Source organism: Perca fluviatilis, chromosome 12 (assembly GCF_010015445.1).
Source record: "Perca fluviatilis chromosome 12, GENO_Pfluv_1.0, whole genome shotgun sequence".
NCBI lineage: Eukaryota > Metazoa > Chordata > Actinopteri > Perciformes > Percidae > Perca > Perca fluviatilis.
The window spans coordinates 13561373-13585003 of NC_053123.1; the positions used below are offsets into that span (position 1 = coordinate 13561373).

Consider the following 23631-nt stretch of genomic DNA (forward strand, 5'->3'; position numbering starts at 1 on the left):
GTGTTATAGAGTATGGTTTAGTTTTAATGTTACATTTATCACTTCTTATCAAGACAGTTGTGGATTTTAAGTAGCAACAAATGTTATTTTATTTCTGTGAAGACATCTGCCAGTTGGTCTGCACACACCTTGAGAGCTCGGCCAAGGATGCCATCAGGTCCAGTGCCTTGTCTGGATGAATTCTTATAAAGATATGCCCCAATATGCCCTCAATATTATTAGTGGGCAGGGGTCCTGGGCCTTTTGTATCTCCTCAGCTGGGAAGTGGTTCTCAAAACATAGAAGATGTTCAGTTCATCTGGGAAAGATGCAAACAAATGTAAGGGTAAAATGATTAATCCACACAGGGCACCTGGACCTGATGGCATCCCTGGCTGAGCTCTCAAGGTGTATTGCTATTCAAACGAGAATGCACAACAAGGTGCCCCTTCTACACCAAGACCATTACTCTCGTTTCCAATTTTCAGGTTTCCCAGTTATTTATGCTGCAACATAAAAGAAAGAACATAATTCTTAAAAATAAAACCTGTATACAGTTCCTCGTATTTTCAGATCTATTTTATTCAAATGAACACTGGCAGAATTCCTGGTCTGCTGGATATCTCTGTCGTGATTAAAGAAACAGAAATAATAGTTGAATTTATCTATTATCTGATTGATGGTTGACCAACTGGCAATCACGGAACGTACTGGGAATTAGTCTGACAAGGATTTAGCCTTTGGGGGCAATGCCCAATATATCAGGATTTCCGGTGTATCCAGGGGATATTCAGGCCAAGACTTCCTCTTTTGTGCCTGGTCCGATTAGCAATTAAGATGTGAGAATAGTGTTGGAGTTGAGAGTTGACATCTCTTATAAACAGATATCCACATATGATTGCAGATAAAAAAAACAACTAAATAGGCTATAAAAACCTAAATCGTCGTTAGACGATAGCCTATGGGTTTCGAGATTGCATTTCGGCCAGTGCCTTCTGCCTCTTATGCTCGTCACAGAGACTGTATACCTGCATGCAACCAAAGCCCACGCAAACGTGATTGGTCATTACTACGAACGGAAACCAGAACGCTTCCAATACCAAAATCTTTGCCGTTGCCTACAGATTCATATGCAGATATCTGTTATAGAGATTAACCAACTGGCAGCTACAGATCAACTCAAGATGATATGTGAAAAAGTGAAAATGACAACCCTGGTGGTATATTTTGTCATCATTTAGTCCCTTGATGCTTTGCAAAGGCTGTAATGACATTGTGGACGAACTGGTGAGTGTGGCTGCCAGAGACTGGCCATGGCTTCAGAGCTTCACCAGACCTGCTTCTGGTGGTCTGCTTTCTGCTGCTTCGTCACCACAGTTCAAATTTGTATCTACTAAAGGAAACCAACAAAGGTTTTTCTTACTTGATTTTTTTTTCTTTCATTAATTATGAGTCATTTCGCTTCAAGGCCCTTCATTTGCATTTTTATTGGAAACTCTTGACCATACATAATTAAAGTTACATGGGTTGATCATGTAGGGCAGCGTGGTACATCTCACAATGAGCTTTAACACAATCTTTATGCAGACTTTTCTGGAATTCTTTGGCTTACAATCTTCACTGGGTGATTAATTTTTATGAATTTTCATGCCACATATATTTATAGTCCTATAAGTAGTAGTTTTTTTTCTATGAAAATAATTTTTCCTTCTCAAAAAGTGATTAAGAAAAAAAGACTGCTGAAATGCTGAATTCAACATTGAGTGCCATAAAGTATCATAATAAGGTGCAGAGATGTGCCTTCTGCCTGAGGTGTGTTGTCTCCTGGTGTAACGTACTGTGTGGGAACCAAACAGCATATTTACACAGAGAACATACAGGCCTATCCAAGGTCCTTGTCTGATGTATGACTCACTTGTGACCCTCAGTTGTTGTCAGACCGAGGCAATGAATAAAAATGTGTCTTCTGCGTCTGTAAACATTGTAGCTTTCCAACCTCCGAGGCTGTGGCTTTCTTCGCCACAGGCTGGCGTTGATTTCAATTCAGTCACTCTGCTCTTTCTATTCTCTGTAAAGTACGACAATAGAATGGACTGAGTTAAGATGGTTCTTGATACTAGAGAAAAGTTGAATATTTTCATATTGGTAAATTTGTTGTATTAAAAGTAGGCTATAGCTTTTTATTTTAACATTTATCAAAAAGACACTATTTGTCATTTGAAGTATATTTAAAGTTTTGCACATTTTGCTGTAGATATAAATCTGCTACGCTACCCGGATTCCAGACCTTCCACATCTCCAATTCAAATAGATTTAGAGATAAAATGAATGAAATGAAACCAAATGGCAGTTCTGTCTGATTATCATGCCACTGCTGCACTTTTTTAATCAAGTATATTAGCAACCCAGTTGTACATCAACTTTTTATTGCTCTTTTTTTTGGGAAGCAGATACTGGCAAATGTATTAATAAACCCATGGTGGGGTGATACAGTTGGGGAGCAAGACCTTGTACAAGAAAGCTACAGTAGTGGTCATGGAAAGAAAAGGTTTGTTGAAATAAAGCTGGTCTTCAGAATAAGTTCAAGGAGGGTGAAATGTGGTAGGAATATTGAGCTTCAGAGGTGTTTATAGGCATTTTATCCAGAGCCAGGCTAGCTGTTTCCAGTCTTTATGCTGAACTAATCTGATCAGCATCTGGCTTTAGCCTCGTGCTTAGCAGACAGATATGAGAGTAGCATCGATCTTCTCATATAACTCTCTGCAAGACAGCAGAAAAGCGTTTTTTCCTGAAATGTCGAGTCATTCCTTCAGTTTAGTTGTTAAGATGCGTACTTTTGGTTACGCAAAACAAATGAAAAAACATTATTTAATTTGCAGTTTCGTTAAATGTTTTTACATCAAATTAAGGAAAACCATGGAATTAAGGGAAACATTAATGATTTGTTTTTTTCAGACAAATTGTCTTTCTGCCATTACAATATAGGCTCTCTGTCTGAACCATGAGTTCATGCATTAGGTGATTGCTTTGGACAAGATACAGCGGTAATTACAAGACGAGCCTGAGTATGCATACAGGCTAAAAACAAGTATTCAAATCAAATATCTTCTTGTCTGAAAAATGCTTAGTGAAATGAGATTACATCTTCTGGCAAAAGTAGAGATAAAAAAAAAAATATTTTTGAACACTACTCAGGAAACCTTGTAAACAAGTGTCTATCTGTCTGAGAGTTTTTATACAAATTCTATAGACAAATTGAAATGTTAAGATGCCTGAAACTAATCTGCTTAAAAGCTTGATATTTGTCGTCTTATTATTTTACATATTGGCAAGTGAGCAACACTTTCATCTCTCATACATTCAAATTATTTCAAGTTGTATCAAGTATAACGTTCTATATATAATGATCTACTTGCAGCCATCAGTGTTGCTTAAGGGAAAATATGCTTTTGAATGCTGAACAGAGCTGCAGCAAGAGCTCAGCAAGTTTTAACATTAGTAAAGCAGAACAACTGTTTTTAATCTCCAGATATTCCTTCATTTTTGCCTGCAGGTGATCCAAAAAATCACCCCATCTGAGCCAGTAGTCATAAAATATTCACTGTAAAACATACAATATAAAAGCATACACAATAATGAAATATGGATCCTGTGATCAAAAGTAGGATATTGGTGGCTGTGATTAGAAATATATAGAGAGCTGCAAATGTTTTTAAGTAGAGAAAAAAACCAAAGTGAGCATGAAATTAATACTGTAAAATATTCACCACTACCTTTTATAAAGTTTATATAATTTTTGATTGTGTCACTGAGGTGTTAATTCAGCTCTATGGTGATTTAACATGTACTAGTTTGTGGTGTCTCGCGTTTGCAGATCTTGTTATAATATAAGGTAGATTTTTGGTGGTGGTGTTCTATGATGTTGGTACTTTGTTTATGCCCATCTTTCTTTTTTTTTCATTCAATTAATCACCGATCATCCATATAAGTTCAGTACGCAAACAACAAATGGTTGTAAAAAACTTTACAAATAGTACTTTTTATGCAAATTATCTCTACAGCAGATGATTGGTTATTATGGCCATTTATACTCACTTGCCAGTTTATTAGGTATACCCATCTTAAACTAATACAACAGTGGTGTGCTAAATTCTACTTATGAAGGTCATAATGTTCAGGTTTTGTTTAAGAGAGATTTTGAGATAACTTAAAGATTATTTTGGAGGCTGCAGTCTGTGGTGCTGTTGAATTACATTGTGTTTTACTGTTTTTTTTCTGCGTGGAGTGGCTCACAAAAAGTCTCAAAACATGATAAAGTAATTCTCTTCCTCTCCTGTTCATCTCCTCCTTTCAACTTTTATGAAATTGCCTAATTTTTTACAATATATGTTATTGTGTGATGCGCTGATTTTTTTGTTGTTGACCTACTGTCTGAATGGGGAATGAAATCATTGGTAATATCCAGTGTAATATGGATATGTGGATATACAGGTTAAAATAAAAAACAACGATCAAAAAATAATAAGCCGATCTGCTTTTTCCTAATCTCCAGGTGTGACTAGGAGGCTGTCCCCCTTGGATTTCGTTATTCTTCTGACAATCTTGACGACAAACCCGTGAGATTTGGAGAGAGGACAGATTTTTTGCATCCCGCTTCACTCATTATCCAGTCCCAGATCACCTAACCAGGTAACCAAGAATTCCTGCCATATGTGTTATCAAATGTGGTGGCTGCTTTACAGCTAAATTACTGAACACATTCATACCAAATGATCCATTGAAAGTACCAACACAAGCTGTTAAATGAATGCATCTCCTGCAAAAAACAACTCACTTTTGACATACTTAGGTGTATGTACGTGAATGTTATCTCTAGGGCTGCAGCTATCGATTCTTTTTGTAATCGATTAATCTAGCACTTTATCGATCGATTAATCGGATAATTTTTTTTTGCGTTTTTAAACAACCCAAAGGGAAAAAAGCAACATTTTCAGAAAAAAAATAACATTTGTATTGCCTACATTGCTTACAATATCATCTCTCAAAAAACTAAACATATTAAGTGCATTTAAGTGCCATATTACATTGTTTTTAAAGAATGTTTTTTTCCAAATGATATCAACCTCAAACTAAGGCATACATTAAACATACACAAACATTACATTAAGTTGTGCAACTTAACTTTCAGAACTACAAGTTTCAATCTGAGACTGATCTGTATATACAGTAGGCCTATATGTAAATATTAGTTATACTCAACCTATTTTCATTTATATATTTGATTATAATGTCACACAGCTCTGTTACACTTATGCTATTAGGTCGTTGATCAGCTGTTTCTCCGTAGAGAGAGAGAGAGAGAGAGAGAGAGAGAGAGATGTGCAACAATCAGCTGTTTTTCCGAAGGGATAGTCAACACGTCAGCTCTTTAGATTAAATTATGGTCACCACTACGTATTTTCTTGTCTTGTCTTGTCTTGTTGTGTTTGGTGTAGTTTAATCGTCCATACGACTCTGTGATTTACTTTTGTCGGGTCCGCTTCGTGGAATGGATGATTAAGTTAGACTCCATGTTTTCTGTTGAGATGCTAAAGCACTGACGTTGTGCTATTATCTTGGTAAGCTAGTTTGATTTTGCAGTAGACACACTGTACAGAGTTTTAGTTTTAATTACGTTTGAACTGATTCCAAACTTTGGACACTTTCTGTTGTTTTCTCCAGCCTGTCTCTTAGCCCCTCGCTATTTTCACTCTGGCATGTGTCGCCAGCAGCAGACTGAGCCGCGTCTGTGCGACAGTAATAATGCTCCGTGCGGAAACACCGTCCGTCAGCGATATAACGTTGGTAACATTGATTTAACGAAGCTTCGAGGCAAGTCATTTTGCATCGAGGATTTTTTGTAATCAAATTATTCGAGTTATTCGAGGAATCGTTTAAGCCCTAGTTATCTCTCTCTCTCTCTCCCACAAGGCACGTATGACCATGTAAAACTAAAATGTGGAAGTACTCTATTTCGTTTTATTTTTCATGTACAGTAGCATTCCCTTGATCTCACAGCCAATGGTTAGATGAACCTTCAACATTTACACTTTTTTCAGAGTTTTATCCCCCTGATGTGTATCTATACAGCATATACACTATAATAACTCATTGCTGGCAATATGAGGATGAGAAATAAAACATTATGGTGCACCGGGATTGCTGTGGTGGCTCGCCTTGCATGAATGATTGAAGCCAAAACCAGTCAAAACCAAATACTGTACATGTACAGCATTTTTGTAAGCCTGATCAGAACTACATTCATTTATGCTAAACATTTGAGATGTGGTGAATACCTGTCAGAAAGAGAAAAAGGAACATTTGGATCAAGAGAAAGAGAGAGGCAGAAAGAATGGCTGTTATTTCCACAGATGAAATGGCTGTGTGGGTGGATGTACATGTGAGTGCAGGCTGCTATGAGCTGTGAGTGGGTAGTGGGTACTGAGTGGGAAGAGAAGAGCTCCTTTAGTGAGACGATCAGCACCAAGGCCTGCTGAAAGGCAGTCACGCTTTCATGGCTTCTCTTTTGTTTTCTGCACTTGTACAAAAACAGAGTTCCAGGTAGTGAGGTTGGTGATGGATAGTGGATAGTGTTTTAATGCGTGCCTGCCATCGTCTGTGTACACGTGTATGAGTGAGGTCAGTAGTTGTTTTTCATTCCTATTATTTTCATGCAAAATCGTGATTTATCTAGTTACAAGACTGGACAGAATCATGATAGAATAGACAGAAACAGCACATTAGGGGCAGAACATGTATGAAAAACAAGTTTCTAAAAAGCCTTACAACTGAGGCAACTGATGAATGTAGTCCTGAAGAAGCTATTTGGTAGGAGCAGTGCCTGAAATAAATTTTTCAAAAAGGGGGGGTGGTTCCCTCCTTGAAATGCTTTACATATGTGGGATTTATACACTTTGGAGGGGATACTTATGTTACTCGTGAGGTACAGGTGTTACTTGTCCTATTTTTACCTCAGATTGTATTTCATCGCTCTCTTTGAAATTTTGCTATTCTCTGAACTATTGTTGTGTCTTTCTCCTTCTCCTCTCTTCGTGATCATCTCTTTAAAGTTCATCAATGTCCTTAGTCCATCCATGTAGCCCTTTTGGGCAGTCATGCCTCATTCCGTACATGGTTCCGCACCACTGGCGATGTTGGCTGAACATTATGAGACATTGCTGTAAATTGACGCAGAACTTTCCCGCGTTTTAGTGCTTGATTTGACGTAATCTACGAAATGATGCGCAATACCCGCAATCCCACACAGAAATTCAGGCCCTGAGGAATAATGAAACAAAGGACTTATGAACAGTTGAAGTAAAGTATTGTTAAAATGATCAAATCTGTATTGTTGAAGAAGGATGCCCCAATCTGAAGTGGCTGATAATCATTACAAATAGTTGATTGCCGCTCTGGGAACTCGAATTCAGCACAAACCCCAGCAGCGGGATCTTATCCTGGATCTGTTGCTGGTTAGACCCACCGCTGCCGCCAGCATGCTGTAGCCCCTGGCACTGGGGTTTGCACTAAGCTGGGTGAATTCAAGTTGCTATAGCCGTTAAGGTCTCTGGTGCTCGGAAGTTCGCTGGTTTGATTAATACTATCAGTTAAACAGTTAAAAACAATATTATTTAAAAAAATAATTGGTAAAAGAAAAATAGGCTATACAATCTATTTCTAAAATGCTAGTTAACTTGCTAGTGCTAACTCTGCACTAGCAACTTGCGTTTTAAGCTCTCGTTTTTTCTGCTAAGTTCGTGGCTAGGCTAGGACACATGCCACTATAATGATGAGGACTGGCCATCCTAAACGCAGAGTATGCCAGGCAGACACACAGCGGGTGAATGCGGTGGAGACAGGCACGGACATGCACTCCGGGAACAGCTGCAGACTTGAGTCGGTCACACGGACACACAAGCGGTTCTGGGAAAGTGGCTGCATGTGTCCACGTCAAACTGGGACTCAGTTGGCTGCTTGTCGGTTAACAGTTAATAATCGGTTAACGAGGGTTGGCCATCGGTCTGAAAAAAAAATCTAAATTAGCATCCATCACTATAATAATTCTCTTTTCAGGAAACGAAATATAGATCCTTTAAAGGATGCAACTGGTGTCTTTCTGTGTTGTACCCTCTAAGGCTTTTAAAGGCCCATCCAGCACTAATAACATAATTCCTGGATGAAGCTGCTAAAAAGCCTTATTTTATGCTGTCAACATCTTTTTACTTTCATGCCAAAAAATCACAAATGTGCATATTTCTCTGATCAAAAGCTTTTGAAGTCGCATTTACATTACACCTTTGTTACACCTCTCCACTGAGAGCTGCTCTAATAAGAGACTTCTTTTAACAGCAGGATTGCTGATTATGTTTTACTTTCAAGATCTACTGTCAAAGAAAACAAGTTGCAGAGACCTTTTACATACAATATGACAATCATCTTTTTTCTTAGGCCTTATAGGGAGGAACTTTATTCAGCTGTGGATAAAATTACCTGACCCTGAACTGCTTTGGCTTGGTTATTCACAAGATAGTCTAGTTTCTCCTGCTCCAGTAAAACCAGCCTCGAGGCTAAAATGTGCTTTTGATCATGACAGAAATGTAGTATATAGCCTGAAACAGTTAAAGGAATATGGGAAGACAGAGGAAAGCATGCTGTTCTGATACAGTTAAAGGAATAGTTTGACCTTTTGGGAAATGTGTTTATTTGAGATGAGAGTTCGATGAGAAAATTGATATACCACTCTGATGTATCAATCTAAATCAGTACAAAAATGACATCTACAAACATGCAACCTTACACATATGCAAGCCACACATGTACAGTATACACACGTGTGCACAACCGCACACACGCACACACACACACACACACACACACACACACACACACACACACACACACACACACACACACACACACACACACACACACACAAATGCGCACACTTAGAAGGAACTATATCTTGCATCACTAAGCTCCTCTCCTGCTCTCTGGCTCCTGCAGTGAGACGCCCCTGAGAGGAGAGCTCTGCAATGCAGCATGTGTGACACACACACACACACACACACACACACACACACACACACACACACACACACATACACACACACACACACACACACACACACTAACACACAGGTAGATGGTGGCGTGTAAAAGTGCTCAGATCGTAGGAGGGAGATGAGGAGTGAGAGAGGAGAGTGAAGCGAAGGATGAAGCCTGCTGAGAGTTGGTGGCGGAGGAGGAGGAGGAGGAGGAGGAGTGAGTAGGAGGAGGTGGAGGAAGGTGAAGCGGGAAGAAGAAATTACAGGTGGGAGGAAGATTTATAGGTGAAAGGATGCGAAGAAGTCAGACAAAAGAAGAGGAGAAGAAGCAGATAAGAGCCATGGATTTGACAAATGGACAGCTTAATTGGCTCGTTGATTACCTTGTCTGGGCAGAATTTGTGTGGCTGATGTGTTCACAGACAGTTTACCAGTCCTGCTTCATCTCTTTACACACATTCTCGACACACATAGTAATACATGCTTGAATTGATAGTGGATGAATTGGCTTGAAACAAATAAAAAAATAAACCACAGTATTTTCACAGCTGGCAAGTTAAATCTTCAGAAAACTTTTGATTGCTGTATGAGTCATCATTAGATTTAGCTAATTACTATTTTTGTTGTAAGGAGATGTTCTGTAAGAACAGCCAGTAATTATTCTTCAATCCGCTGATATTTGCAAGCTCTTGTTTGATCATTTGTTGCGCTAAGAAAATTCATGTTAGTCTAATAAAACTCCCAAACAATACAAAACAGTAATTCTACAACAGAATTAACAGAAACCACTTAGTGAGCTGTAACGTCCATGTAAACTAATGAAACAAATCAGGCTCTCCCAACCAGTTTGCATATTTTAGAAACAATGCACTTATTTCTGGCGCTATTGGCTGTTGTAACAAATTGAGGTTAAGAATATCTTATTATAACTTTTAATATGGCTTCAAGGGTTAAGAGGTATTTTGAAAAAAGAAAAAAGGTTCTAACCAAGCGCTCTTTGATAGTAAGCTGGTACTGTAGAAGCAAAGGTGGAGTATAAAAACTTTTTGTCTTTGAACAAACATGCAATTGTACTTTACCAAGCTGTTCCTGCTATGTGACGAGTGACCGGTGCATATAAGTACCAAATCAAAATTTAAAATGTTTCTGTCTAACTCTTAATGGACAATTTTTCTGTTTCAGCCAGACTATTAGACGGCTATTTTGAGGTCATGGAGATGGCTATGTGGAGTTTATGTGCTCTGTTTTGACTCTACCTCTAATAGTGTTTCCTTGCCAGTATATCTTCTTTCTGTTGACTGAATGTCAGTTATTTTCTATGGATTCTGCCTTACTGAGAACATACGGTTGGAAATAGTGATAGAGTCACACTTTTCTCTCCTTTGACAATTGCTGTCAATGTGCCCTTTAGCAAGGCACTAAACCCCCTGTTGTTCTGGTAGAGCAGCTCAGTGCAAACTTTGGTTATACTGGGCAGTTTACAGTATAAATGTGTGAATTTGTCTGAATGTAAAGCTGGAAGTCATCACCTTTCCTTGCATAAATCAAGCTTTTAAAGAAACTAATTATTCAAAAAATACATAAATATGGGTTTCCTTTGCCATTTTCTCATGACTAACAATCTAATACAAACTCAGGTTATAAATCAACATTTATTATTGCATATGCTTCTGTGGTCCATTCATCTCGCCTTCTCTGAATAACCCCCTAAGCAACAGTTTTTAGCCGGACAGAGTCTAGGGAGGAAAGGTATCCTGAGTGGTTTATTCTGAGGGCAATGTGAAGAAAATTGCACCCTGCGGCATCTGTAGAAGGCTTTTACTTTGCTTTCCAGTAATACTGCCCTAGAGCCTTGCATAAGGGTAAAAAGTGCAACATATTTACTGAATTATTTTCATAACCTCATAGCGACCCTGTGTTGGAAAATGCGTCTTGTCACTGCTGATTCATTCTGGGGAAATGGTCAATTTGCCAGTATGCAGTAGGTGAAAAGGAGCAGCGATATTGAACCTTTATACTCAGCCTTCTGTGCACTCGTAACACTTTCAGGACATGTAACAGTTTCAGGCTTCTGTACCTGGCATAAACTCACTCATACATACACACATGATGCTTAGCAACCACTTTGATTAGCTACTGTTGAAAACACATTTAACGGAGAAAATGTAAGTAGCTAAAAAAATCCACTCGGAGAAAGTACATTTTTCTGTTTGGATTATTTTCAAAACGGGTAGAGCAGTACATTTGGATCTTTAGCTAATATCTAATTGCTGATTACACTACTGTAGAAGAAGAAGAGGAGGGGAATTCACAATTTTCACTCTTTCACCAGAGCAGTTGGGGGTTCGGTGCCTTGCTTGGCAGTGCCCAGGAGGTAAACTGGCATCTCCCCAGCTACCAGTCCACACTCCATGCGTCGGTTCGTACAGGCAATTGAACCAGTGACCCTCCGGTTCCTAACCCAACTCCCTATGGACTGAGCTACTGCCACCCCCAACTGTAAAACCTTAATAAATTACAAGTCACTATCCGAAATGTCCAGTAGCAGCAGTGTCCAGCATCTGCTCACTATTCAACTCCATTCTTCCCCAGCACAGAGAGAGATCAGCATCAACCATCCCTCTGGCAAAGTGCCACAGGCTTTTTGCCAAGTACAACAGACGTGCTGTCTACTGACACGCTCAACGTCACATCGCCATCTCATACAGTCTCGCTCCTCACTGGACACAATGCCTTGAGGACAGTATATTATCTGGACAATATACATGTATATCGTCTGATATCCTGTGATCTACAATGTTCTGCTCTTCGCTCCTTTCTAAATGGATCTTGACAAGACTCTTCTTTTTAAGTTTCTTCTCCTCTTCTCTATGTTATCAACCCTCTGCACTTCTCTCCTCACTAAGTTTCCTCCTTCACGCTCTCTGCTCGTCATACTCACATTTTTACATCATACCCTGAACCAGTGTTTTGTTTTTTCACAATGGAGCAACGCATAGCATGTTAATTAGTAGGGATGAGATACTGTACTGCATTGCAGCCCCAGTTTGTGTTTCAGGCGTAGTTTCACATGATAATGTTGCCTAATGCCTCTCTTTTGCCATCTTTTTTTGTTTTTTTACATTATTTTTTGGGGCTTTTCTGCCTTTAATGGACAGGACAGCTAGGTTAGAAAGGGGAGAGAGAGGGGGAAGACATGAAGGAAATCGTCACAGGTCGGACTCGAACCCTGGACATCTGCATCGAGGCATAAACCTCTATGTATATGTGCGCCTGCTATACCAACTGAGCCAAACCGGGCACGCCTAATGCCTCTCTAATCTCTAAACCCAGCATGCTGAGTTTGCATAATGCTTGGTAATGGCCCCAATTGTCTTCAGGCTTTAACCCAGCAGGTGGTGCTGTTTCATTCACACATGCAGCTCATCCTTTCTCACAAACATACAGATCATAGACTGAACACTGTTGCACACAGCAGCTCAACAGGCCTTCAGGAAGCCAGGCTACACTCCCCCTCCCTCCTGAATCACAGCTGACACCCTGAGCTTGGCCACCAGTCAGGATGATCTTGTTGGGTCTGGAAATGAGCCACGGTGCTCAAAGTGACCTTCATCATCAGACAGACAGCAATGAGACATAGCATTGAGAACCCAATCTCATCTCTGTATTTTATGACTGTATTTATAATATTGAGAGTGCTCTTCAATGGAGGCTCGAGGAGGGACACAGTGGTGGAACAAGCAACAGAAGGGTCAATGACTGTTAAGGAGCGATGCAAAATATTCCGCTGTGGCTTTTGGATAGAGACTGAGTGAGGAGACTGTGCAGTGGATTCTCTGTAGAGGCTTCATTCACACTGATGTTCCCTTCAGAGCTGAGTCATGCAAAGCTCCATTGACTCCTGACTCTGATCCATTTAAGCTGCAAATGGCTTACAGCCGTCACATATTCTCCTCAGTTCTATTCTTTTTGTGCTCTATCATTGTGTTATTCTATTCCAGTGGTTCTCAGTCTTTTTTGTGTGACTAGTGCAGTGCCCGTTCGGAACGGGCCGATTGCTTGGTTCCCAGTATTTAATGTTTTTCCCCAGGACTTTATTGTGTAAATTCTCTCAAACATGTGACACAAAATCCAGTTATAAAACGCTTGGTTCCCAGTATTGCTGGTTGCAGCATTGTCAGGTGGTGTGCCCGTTCAAAGTTCAAACTCATCCAATGGTAAATGGTAAATGTACTGCATTTATATAGCGCCTTTCGCCCCTCATTGACATCACCCAACATTTTTTTTTTAATGGATTTTAAATTGGTTGTTATTTAACACTATTAATTATATAAGAGAGTATTGTAACATTTTTAATTACAAAACAATGCTAATCATGGAATTGTGTATGTTTGTGCTTTGTCTGTTTTCAGCCACGCTAGCGCCATGGCTCTAGTGATGGCATTCTGTTGGTCAGTTGGTAGGTCTACTACTTTGGTCCTGACTGGAACATCTCAACAACTGTTGGATGGATGTTCATGGTGATCCCCTGACTTTTCCTTTAGCACCATCATGAAGCTGACATTTTTGGATTTAATTTAAATATCTCAAGAACGATTGGATGCATTGCTATACATTTTGGAACAAACACAAGATGAATTGTAACAACTTTGGTGATCCCCTTATCAGGTCAAAATGTCAATTTGTCCAGTACTGGTTACAGTACCAGTTTATAACCAAAACTTTCCCATTAGCCTCAGCTGTACTTTGTGTTGGTAATTAATTGGTTCTTTTGACAATATATATACACTAAAGATCAGCTTTAAACTACTTACATACCTCTTAAACACAAATATGTGAATATATTTTCTTTGATTAGTATTCTATTCTTTTCCATTAAGTGTATTCTATTCCATTCTATTCTTTTCTCTAATTGTGCTGACAGAAAGCCATAGTACAGGTATTGAATGGATTGTGAATGCAGTGACTAGTGCTCACTGTAACAGTACCTTGGTTATTGACTCCTGTTTTCTCCAGCAGACTTCCCTTTAGTCTTTGTGGACTGCAGAGCTATATGACAAATTGCTCCTTTACACATCCCTTTATGCACAACTACACAGACTGCTCAGCAAATGCTTGAAGTACCACCAGCCACAACCCTTCTGCAAGAAACATGAATTCCTTCTTTAAAGCATTTCCTTTCTTTGGGTCTTCTTGTAGGCTCACGTTTGTCTTTTTCTCTCTCAGCCCTTTGTTTATCTCTGTTTCCGTTCTTTTATACCAATGCCGCATTAATTTGAAGGCAAATACTGCCTCAAATAAACATTATTGCTGATATCAATGTCAATATCTAGGAAGAAAGTGGAACAACATAGAACATCAAATATAATCAAAATGGTCGACAGACTTGGATAGCTAACTCAATTATCCACAGAAAACGAGCACAGCTGGAGTTAAGGACTTCACATACACAACCTTGTGTATTGATCTTATGGTAAATCAAACCCATTCATCTGTTTCCCCCACCTTCTGCCCAATATCATCCAAGAGACCATTGAATCTTACTGCCTGTTCCTGCCTCAGGCGATTTATGTGGGTTGATCAATATTTTTCTCCCCTTTGCATCTGCTTGATCTCTTCTCTAGGCTGTTCTGATCAATCATCTGCTCTCAACATGGGATTTCATTTGCATGTAAGGTTCTGGTCAACACTGGAAATACCTGTTGTACAGATCACAATGTCCTTCCAAGTGTAGTGAAATGTGACATTTTTGGAATACTTGCTGTTAGATTATCAGACAAAATTACGCTGCAACGGCTACATGATTCAGACTATTTGTCTAACGCTGAACTGGATCTTATCAGATTGATCAGAGCCAACTTTACATCCCTGAAACCTTGCTTGAGTCACACACATCCAAGGTTTGCTCTTTTCTTTTTCAACCAATTGTGATTTCCACCTGGGCCACTGGCTATATGAGTCATTACACACACACAAATCAATAGGGTTTAATCTAGTGGCTGTCACCTGCCTGCTAACACCCGAGGACAGTATTTCACACAACCACCTACACACAAACTCACACAAGCTTAGATGTCCTTTCGGAATTGTTGACAGTGAAGCTGCAGCAGGGATTATGACTGACAAAAAGAGATTTGTGAATGTGACAGATGCAGCGTGTCCTAGAGCCTCCTCTGGTCTGCACACTGTTCATTCTCCTTTATGAAATATTGCTAACTTTGCAGTTAATAACACTGACATGCTGAGTTTTGACCATACCTCGTCTTCTCTCCTCCCTCCTCAATCCCTATATGTCTCTCAGCCAGAAGGAGAGACCCCACACCTTGCCCACCCTTCCCTGCTGCTAGCTAGCACCAGCATGGCAGACAGTCGACAGCCAGAAGATGGTGCCCCTCAGTGGGACCCATCAGGGGGTCAGGAGCCCACTGGCACCCATGGAGCCAATGGCTACTCTTCCTCCGCCTACAGGACCTGCCAGCCTGGTGGGCCCCCCCACATGGCCACAGGCTCCTACTCTGCCAGGGAAAATGGCTTCAATGGGGATCTTACTGGTGCCCCCGCTATAACTGCAGGTAAGCCATGTTTATAATATTCAGATTTTTCTGTTTTACATCAGAGGCTCACCTGGCATCAACTTGCGTTGATGGAGTGCTCAAATAAGAGGGTGGGATGGGTCAGTGGGCATGTTGCATTGTAATCACTGAAGAACATCTTTGTGAAAATTTGCACCGGTTTATTGTGTTGAGGGGGGGGGGATATAGCCCATTTCAGCTAGGAGGGAAAAGTAAAATAGATGAGGCCCCACTTATAAGTCATAATTTTGACTGACAAAGTACATTTTTGGAGGCATTTCATGCCTTTACTTGTAAGTTGACAGTAGAAAGAAAGACAAGAAATGACATACAACAAAGGTTCTCAGCAGGACTCAAACCAGGGGACATTGTGGTTTATGGTTGCTGCTCTAAAACCCCAGACCACAAGGGCACCCCTAGAGAGTCAACATTTTGACTTGTTATATCATAATGTATTATGTTTTAATTTTATCATTCTGAACCTATAATCTGTTTTTGTTCTTTTCATGGCAGAAATGGACTTCCATAGATTTTAATTTCATCCCTGGTATAGGCCTTGAATAATTTTTTTTTTCTACAAATTAAATGAAACACGGAGTGCAATGTACTTTTATGTATATAAATCTGGCTCATGATATGCACAACTAAACATCATGCTTTAAAGATTAGAGGTGCATTTGGCAAAATCTGATTTAGAAGCATCACATCAGTAGCACTGCAGTTGAGATGCATGTGACGGGCCATCTTTTAAAAAAATAAAGATGCAAGCACAGATCAAAGTTTAGCCAGCTAATACACTTCTGGGGAGTTCATTTTTGTGTTCAGAGGTGCAGGCACAATAAAAGCGGTTTGTCAGTAAATTATGTGTTTACTTTGTGATGTGTTGCAGTCGGTGTCAATCATGGCAAACCGGATCAACTAGTCTAGTTCCCTTTGAAAGTAGTGCTCAACGTTTGTTAATGGAAAGTAAAGTCCATACCAGAGTATGTCTGTGTTTTTTAGTACTCAAGTGTGTGTGTCTTTTGGGCTTGTGTGTGTGTGTGTGTGAGAGTGTGTGTGTGTTTGTGTGTGTGTGTGTGTGTGTGTGTGTGAGCGTGTGTGTGCTTGTATGAGTGTGGGTTCTTTTGTGTCCTTTGTGTGTCTTTTCTTTCCATGCATTGTATGATTTGTTTTGTGTGTGTATGTGTGTGTGTGTAAGTGTGTGAATGTGAGTGCATGTGAGCTTTGTCTACGACTTTCGACAGTGTTTGTGTGTTATGTGATGTGGTTTTATGTGTGTATGTGAGTCTCTGTGCCTGATAGTGATGTTTTTGTGTGTCCTGTCTCTTCTTGTTCGTGGGTTTGCAGCACTCTCACTAGAATCACATACTGTTATTAACGCTGCTATAATTAACACAAAATCTACTCCCTTACCCCCCCCCCCCATCCCACTCTCACTCCCACCTTGGAGACAAGAACAATAATGTACCAATGGTGTAACCATGGAAACGGTTCCCCTACAATTCACTTTGCCAGTGCTTTTGTTCTTTTCGCCTGTAGCTTGCCACAGACAAGACCATTTAGTATGCGTTGACAAGCCCAATTAACCTTCCACCTCCCGCTTATTAGGGCTTAACTGACACTAGTTTTGAAGGCTAATAACTGTATTTTTGAGTATATCTGCTCATTGTCATTTGACCATTGATGCCCTCAATGCCCATCTTTAGTTATTTACAGTAGTTTCATTCAGTCTTTATCAAATTCTCTGGATTAGTAGTGTGAAAAAAAACACTTTAATATTTTCTTATATTATAATTACATAATGACACTTGATTCAAGACAACACTCAAATTAGGCTGACTTGGAACAAAAACTGCTAATTTGAATTATTTTGTAAATATATATATATACATTTTTCCACTGTAAATAACAACAATTATATGTCAACAGCTGTAACACTTATTTTACAATGTTGAAAAAACCTGTGACCAATGCTTTTGCACATTTAACTTTCCTATCGTACTTGTGAATGTATTTTGTTGCTGTTGGCCAACTGTCACCACAAATGGGTCAAGTTTTCCAGTAAACATAATATGTGTGGGTAGACACTTGTTTCTTACCTGTAAATGTAAACCGTTATTTCTTCTGAGTCTCCAGGCTGTGACAGAACAGTAACAAAACAAATTGTACAACAACTCATCTGAAGCCATTTATGTTTTATATGACTAATATTATTACCCTGTGGCCTGCCCATTAGAATAAACTGGTCAGTTTTGTTTTGAAAAATTGACTTTCAATTCAACCCACATTTGAGTGTTTTCATTTTTATCAAGCAAATTTAGATTGAGTCAAGTTGTGTCTGATGACTATAGTCTGCATATTAATTTAACTGTCCTTTTGGGATTTGTGAAAAAATCTTGTCCAAGCGTCACATATGTGGAAGGAAGAATCTTTACGATGACCCATCACATCTTTTCAGCAGATTTTTTTTTTTAACTCAAATGCATGGGGAGTGCGTTGCATCTCTGCATTGCTTTGCATATGAACAGAATGGTTGTTGTCCCTACAGTGTATGCAAATTTCTAACAGTGTGTTTAAGGCCACCAAAAGTTGCGTTTATTTTTGGCCTATACAATTTCAACATCTTTGCTTATCAACAACGAGTGTCAAGACCAACAATTCTGCAACAAAAATAATCTGGTGAATTTCTGCCAGTGAAATCAAGCAAGTTGTGTCTTAAACACTTACTGTGTCTAGTAAATAACCTGCTAATTATCCGGACCACCCCTTGTTGAAGATGACACATTTTTAATGTCCAGAACGCCTGTCACATTGCTTCATTGCATTGCGCTCTAATAAAAATGAGAGGCTATCTTTTGACCGGTGGGCCGACATAATTGGCAACTGCAAAGGCTTCATTATGTTCCTCTGGGTCATTATTAGCACGTATCAAAGATATGAAAGCGGTAAACAGCCTCCTTCCAACTTCAAAGTAATGGCTTGAAACTGATGTCAACAAGAAAACAGTATTTTTCTCTCTGAGGGGAATGCCAATGATCTACTGTAAGTTTTAGCCCATCATTTAAAACTATGCTTTCACTCCCATCTCATTGTCCTCATCAGCAAATGGAACTGACTTGGATATCATATAAATTCTTTCATAAGATCAAGTAAGAGGATTACCAACAAATGTCTCCACTATCAGTTGATGTAAGTGGAACAGAATTCTAAAACAATGGCTAAAAATGCACTGCATTATAATATAGATAAAATTAATGATTTCCAAACAAAAGTTGCCTTGCACTTGTAGAACAGACAGTAATCAGTAATAATAATAATGACCATTGTATGTTTTCCAATCATCAGCATGAAAATTACATATCGTCTCAGCAGCTGTGTAACCAAAGCTGCATTTGTCTGCAGAGCATCTTGTCAGCATACATTAGCATTGCTCCAGAGCAGGTCAGGGCGGGAGTAAGTGGGCCAGGATGGTTGACAGAAGGGCTGATGCTGGCACTCAGTGAGCCTTCTCTCCCTGTGAAAAGCTCTGCAGACACAACAAGAACTATTCAAGCACGAAATTGCCCTCTTGACATTCCTGTGAGACAAAGTTGAAAAAGCCAGTCAGCCATGCTGAAAGTGGTCAAGAGAAAGAGTTGGAGAGAGGGAGAAAAAAAAAACAAAGTGAGTTAATAGAAATAGAAACAAATACAAACGGTGGTTGAGCTTATTCTAGAGAGCGATTGGCTTGCATAGATCGAGGAAGTCCTTGTGTTATATTAGGGATATTGCATTGACTGATGTCTATGTCATTGAGCTGACGCAAGTAACTGGGCATACTGTCAAGAAGCCTGGACAAGATTTGGTTTTTAAAATCTCTCAATCTCATCAGCCTAAACCAGTATTTTTTGCTGCAGCAGACAAGAGATTTGACCAAATGAAGGGTAACACTTTATAATAACCATCATTAATAGATTGTAAATTGATAGTTAATTAATCTTTAGTTAATTGTCATTTAACTGTTAGCAAACAGTCATTTTAATGTTAACAAACAATAAATTATAATTAATCATGTTTACTAATTATTAGTAGTGCTGTAAATTAACTGTTTATTGTTACACACATTATATTCCTCATTTACTATATTAGGTATCTGGTAATGATTAAAACAAATTGTTAATCTTTAAGAAACCATTTTTAAAACCTCTATAAACATTACGTAGATAGATGGACCAGATATTCCTAACACTGTTAAGGGTTAGTAATTGGTTTGTAAACCGTCTATAAACAGTGTCTGGATAGTTATTATAAAGTTGCGACTGATGTTTATCATAGTTAGTCATTGGTTATATATATATATATATATATATATATATATACACACATATATATATATATATATATATATATATATATATATATACACACATACATATATATATATATATATATATATGTGTGTGTGTGTGTGTGTGTTATATATAAAAATATATATATATATACTAACCAATAACTAATTATGAAAAACATCATAGTATAATGTTTATAGATTGTTTACAAAGTATTTATTAACTTTTTAACAAGGTATTATATTCATCTGTTGCAACTTTATAATAACCATACAGACACTGTTTATAGACGGTTTACAAAGCAACAGCTAACCCTTAACAAAGTGTTAGGAATATCTGGTCCATCTGTCTACGTAATGTTTATAGATGTTTTAAAAATGGTTTCTTAAAGGTTTACAAACATTTTTTAATCATTACCAGATACCTAATATAGTATATGAGGGATATAATGTGTGTAACAAAAATCTGTTAATTAACAGCACTACTAATAATTAGTAAACATTATTAATTATAATTTAATTGTTTGTTAACATTAAAATGACTGTTAACATGACAATTAACTAAAGATTAATTAACTATCAATTTACCATCTATTAATGATGGTTATTATAAAGTGTTACCCAACTTTGCCTCAGAGGGCTTTACAATATACAAGACTTCTATTCTTAGACCCTAAATTTGGATAAGAAAATACTTCACAAAAAACAAATGAACAAACCTCAGACAGAGCAACAGAGGAGGGATTATTCTTCCAAGGTAGAGAAAGATGCAAGAAGTAGAAATGGAAAATGAATATACAGTATGAAGAAATGCAAAGACAATATTAGGTAAATAACAAACATTTAATATTAAGTAAATATTAAGGGTTATATGTTTTGTAAAAGTAGTCACCTCTGAGACTGTGGCTACAATAATGGAGTACAGGAAGTGGTTTAAAAGTAAAGCTGAACTAAATCTGAATTACATTGGGACTCAAATCAGTAGACCACAGTCTGTTGCCATGGCAACACACATTTTGGGTGCCGGCTGGTATCATACCAAAACGGCACTCCTGCTCTCTCCGTGCCCTCTCAGTTCTGCTGTGTGTGTGAATGTGTGTGTGTCTGTCTGGCTGGCCGTGTGTTGCATTGACTCGGGGCTTCCAGTCGTAGTCTCCGCTCAGAGAGGGAGCGTTCTCAGCTTCAGTCTGCCTGTCATACAGGTAATACACGCTTTTACTTCATAGGGAGACTGTGTCTGTGTTTAGGTACGCTGTTACGTTACATTGTTGATTATGGATGTAGATACGCAGATATGATGCAACCTTTCCGTATATCAAAGGCTATCTAACAGCTATTTGTGAATGTGGGTTATTCTCCTGTCAAAGCCAATGAAAGGCAGACTGCTATGTCATTTGACATCACTCTGTCAGAGACGTGCTGAGACAACCAAACCAGGCTAGTTGTTATCACTGCCAGCTAGCTTTGTGGATGTGACAAGGTATTTTTTTATTTATTTATTTTTTTATAGTGCTATTGCTATGTGCTTTGTGTGCATTTTTGTGGATTTGTTCGGAAGACTAAGACTGCATGATGCCTCATTGAACCCAGTGCCCTCGATGTTACTTTTGAAATGTGTCCCTTTTTAAGTGTGTGTCAGAGAGAGACAGCATTTTTTTTACCCTCCCAAGGAATATGCAAGAAGCCTCTTTCAAATAACAAGGGAGTAGTCCCGCTAGAATTTTCTGTCTTGTTTTTTTTCAATTCCTGATCTCCACATAAAACTTCCACAAAAAAAGAATAGCTTCCTTATATGTTTACTAATTGCTTTGAGACATTTTGAGACTTGCCACGGACGACATTACACAAACCCACCTGGAGCATATTGTGATTTTCGTGCCATGTATTAGTTTAAAGGAAAGAAAGTTTTTCCCAATATTTTAAAAAGTCTCAATTTGGAGGTGTTGTCTCACTCAGAAAATAGAACTATTCACACAATCTGACCCCTGGGTTAAGCTTTAGGTGCTGTTTGATGTCACAACCACTAATTGTTTTTGGCGTTGACACCTTTCAGCTCTATTTTCCGTTGTCTATTGGAAGAAAGGGTTTTTGACTGGAAGCAGTGAATAGGTGGTACATGTATATTGCACTTTGCTATTGAAAATGGGACATGGCTGCTTTGAGTTGGTGAGTGGGCTGTGTTCCGGAAGATGTGTGTGTGTGTGTGTGTGTGTGTGTGTGTGTGTGTGTGTGTGTGTGTGTGTGTGTGTGTGTGTGTGTGTGTGTGTGTGTGTGTGTGTGTTGTTGTGTGCGTGCAATTGCATGTGTGTATGCCTGCTAGCTTGTTTGTGTTGATGTGTGGGCGATGTCGAATAGAAAAGGGTCCTGAAACAGCCGCAGTAAAAGCATCACCCAATCCCACATAACCATTGTTAATATACATTGCAAATGAAGGCTGGTTTGATTGCTGGATTGACTGAACTCTACAGTGCCCCAATGCATGCAATGTTTAAACTGATAATACAGACAGGCAGACAAATGTAAGCTTAAATGCAGACACTGTTAGACCAGTTCAGTAAATTGTCCTTGTTTGGCTCTCAATTTGGGGAAATTTCTGCATGAAAACACATGCACACATCGTTGTCACAGATTTAGCTCTTTCTGCAAAATTCACCTACTCTTTGCTCTTAGTAGGTATAAGCGTGATCCTTTTCCTACAGTACTGTCCTTGTTTAGCTCCCACTGCCCACCAGTGTCAGACAGCCAGACAATGTTGACAGCTTCTTTCTAAATGTTGACACTAGTATTATCATGAACAGTGTAAATTACATATTACTAAGGTTTAATGGAAAAGACTGAATTTAGTATTGCATTTTACAGATGTTAACTATCTGCAAGCTTAAATTGCATTTCAGTGTCACCCTTTTTAAAACAATACTGTATATATTAGATAAAAGAGAGAAAATGCCGAAAACAGTTGGATTCAGCCCAGATTGGATGTTGGTTTTTTTTGTATGAATTAAAGTGTTCACATTTAGTTTGGCAGTAGCTAAATAATCCAGGTTTCATTTTTAGTCTGCACTTGTTTAGGAATGCTGGGTTTCCATAGCGACAATCACAGCCTTCACCAGCAGCCCCAGCATCCCCGCAGTTATGGCAACAATTTCAGCTCCCTCATACTGGCTTGTATTGCAGGTTTTTTATGACATGACTCAAAAATACAGTAAAATGAAATGGATTGAAGATAAGATTGTTGTGGGGTTTTTTTCAGAAATTTTTTAAGTGTTTGATATTGATAAACCCCATGAAAGTTGACTGAGCTACAGGCTGTCCTCCAGCAACATCCTTTTTCACATTCTCACACAGATTGAAACCTGGAAGTGCACTGATGTACTGGAACAGCTGGGGAGTTGCTGCATCTTTTTTTCCAGCCAGTCTTGGGATTTAAAGGGGTGATAGAATGATTATACAGGGTATTTTACACTGTTCCTTAAGGTCTCCTAATAGGGTATGTAACATTGGTTGGGCTGAAAATTGCCCGAATGCTATTTTATTAGGCCCTTAACTACCCTGTGAATATGGCTCTATTTGGAACAAGAGCTTTTCTTCCAAATATGGTATGCTCATTAATATTCCGAATGAGCTACGTGCTGATTGGTTTAAGCAAACTACATAGAAACACATGGGAGAC

At 38.8% G+C, this 23631-nt stretch overlaps 1 protein-coding gene across 5 annotated transcripts in view; it reads left to right on the forward strand.

Annotated features, from left to right (window-relative positions):
- The window catches only part of map2 (microtubule-associated protein 2), a 107386-nt gene that overhangs the window by 48259 nt on the left and 35496 nt on the right, over nucleotides 1-23631 (forward strand). For all 5 annotated transcript variants that reach the window (XM_039819145.1, XM_039819147.1, XM_039819148.1 and 2 more), the window contains exons 3-4: nucleotides 4532-4668; nucleotides 15364-15634. In XM_039819145.1, the coding sequence (XP_039675079.1) occupies nucleotides 15421-15634 (214 nt within the window). In that variant the 5' untranslated portion in view covers nucleotides 4532-4668; nucleotides 15364-15420. The remainder of the gene's footprint in view (nucleotides 1-4531; nucleotides 4669-15363; nucleotides 15635-23631) is intronic.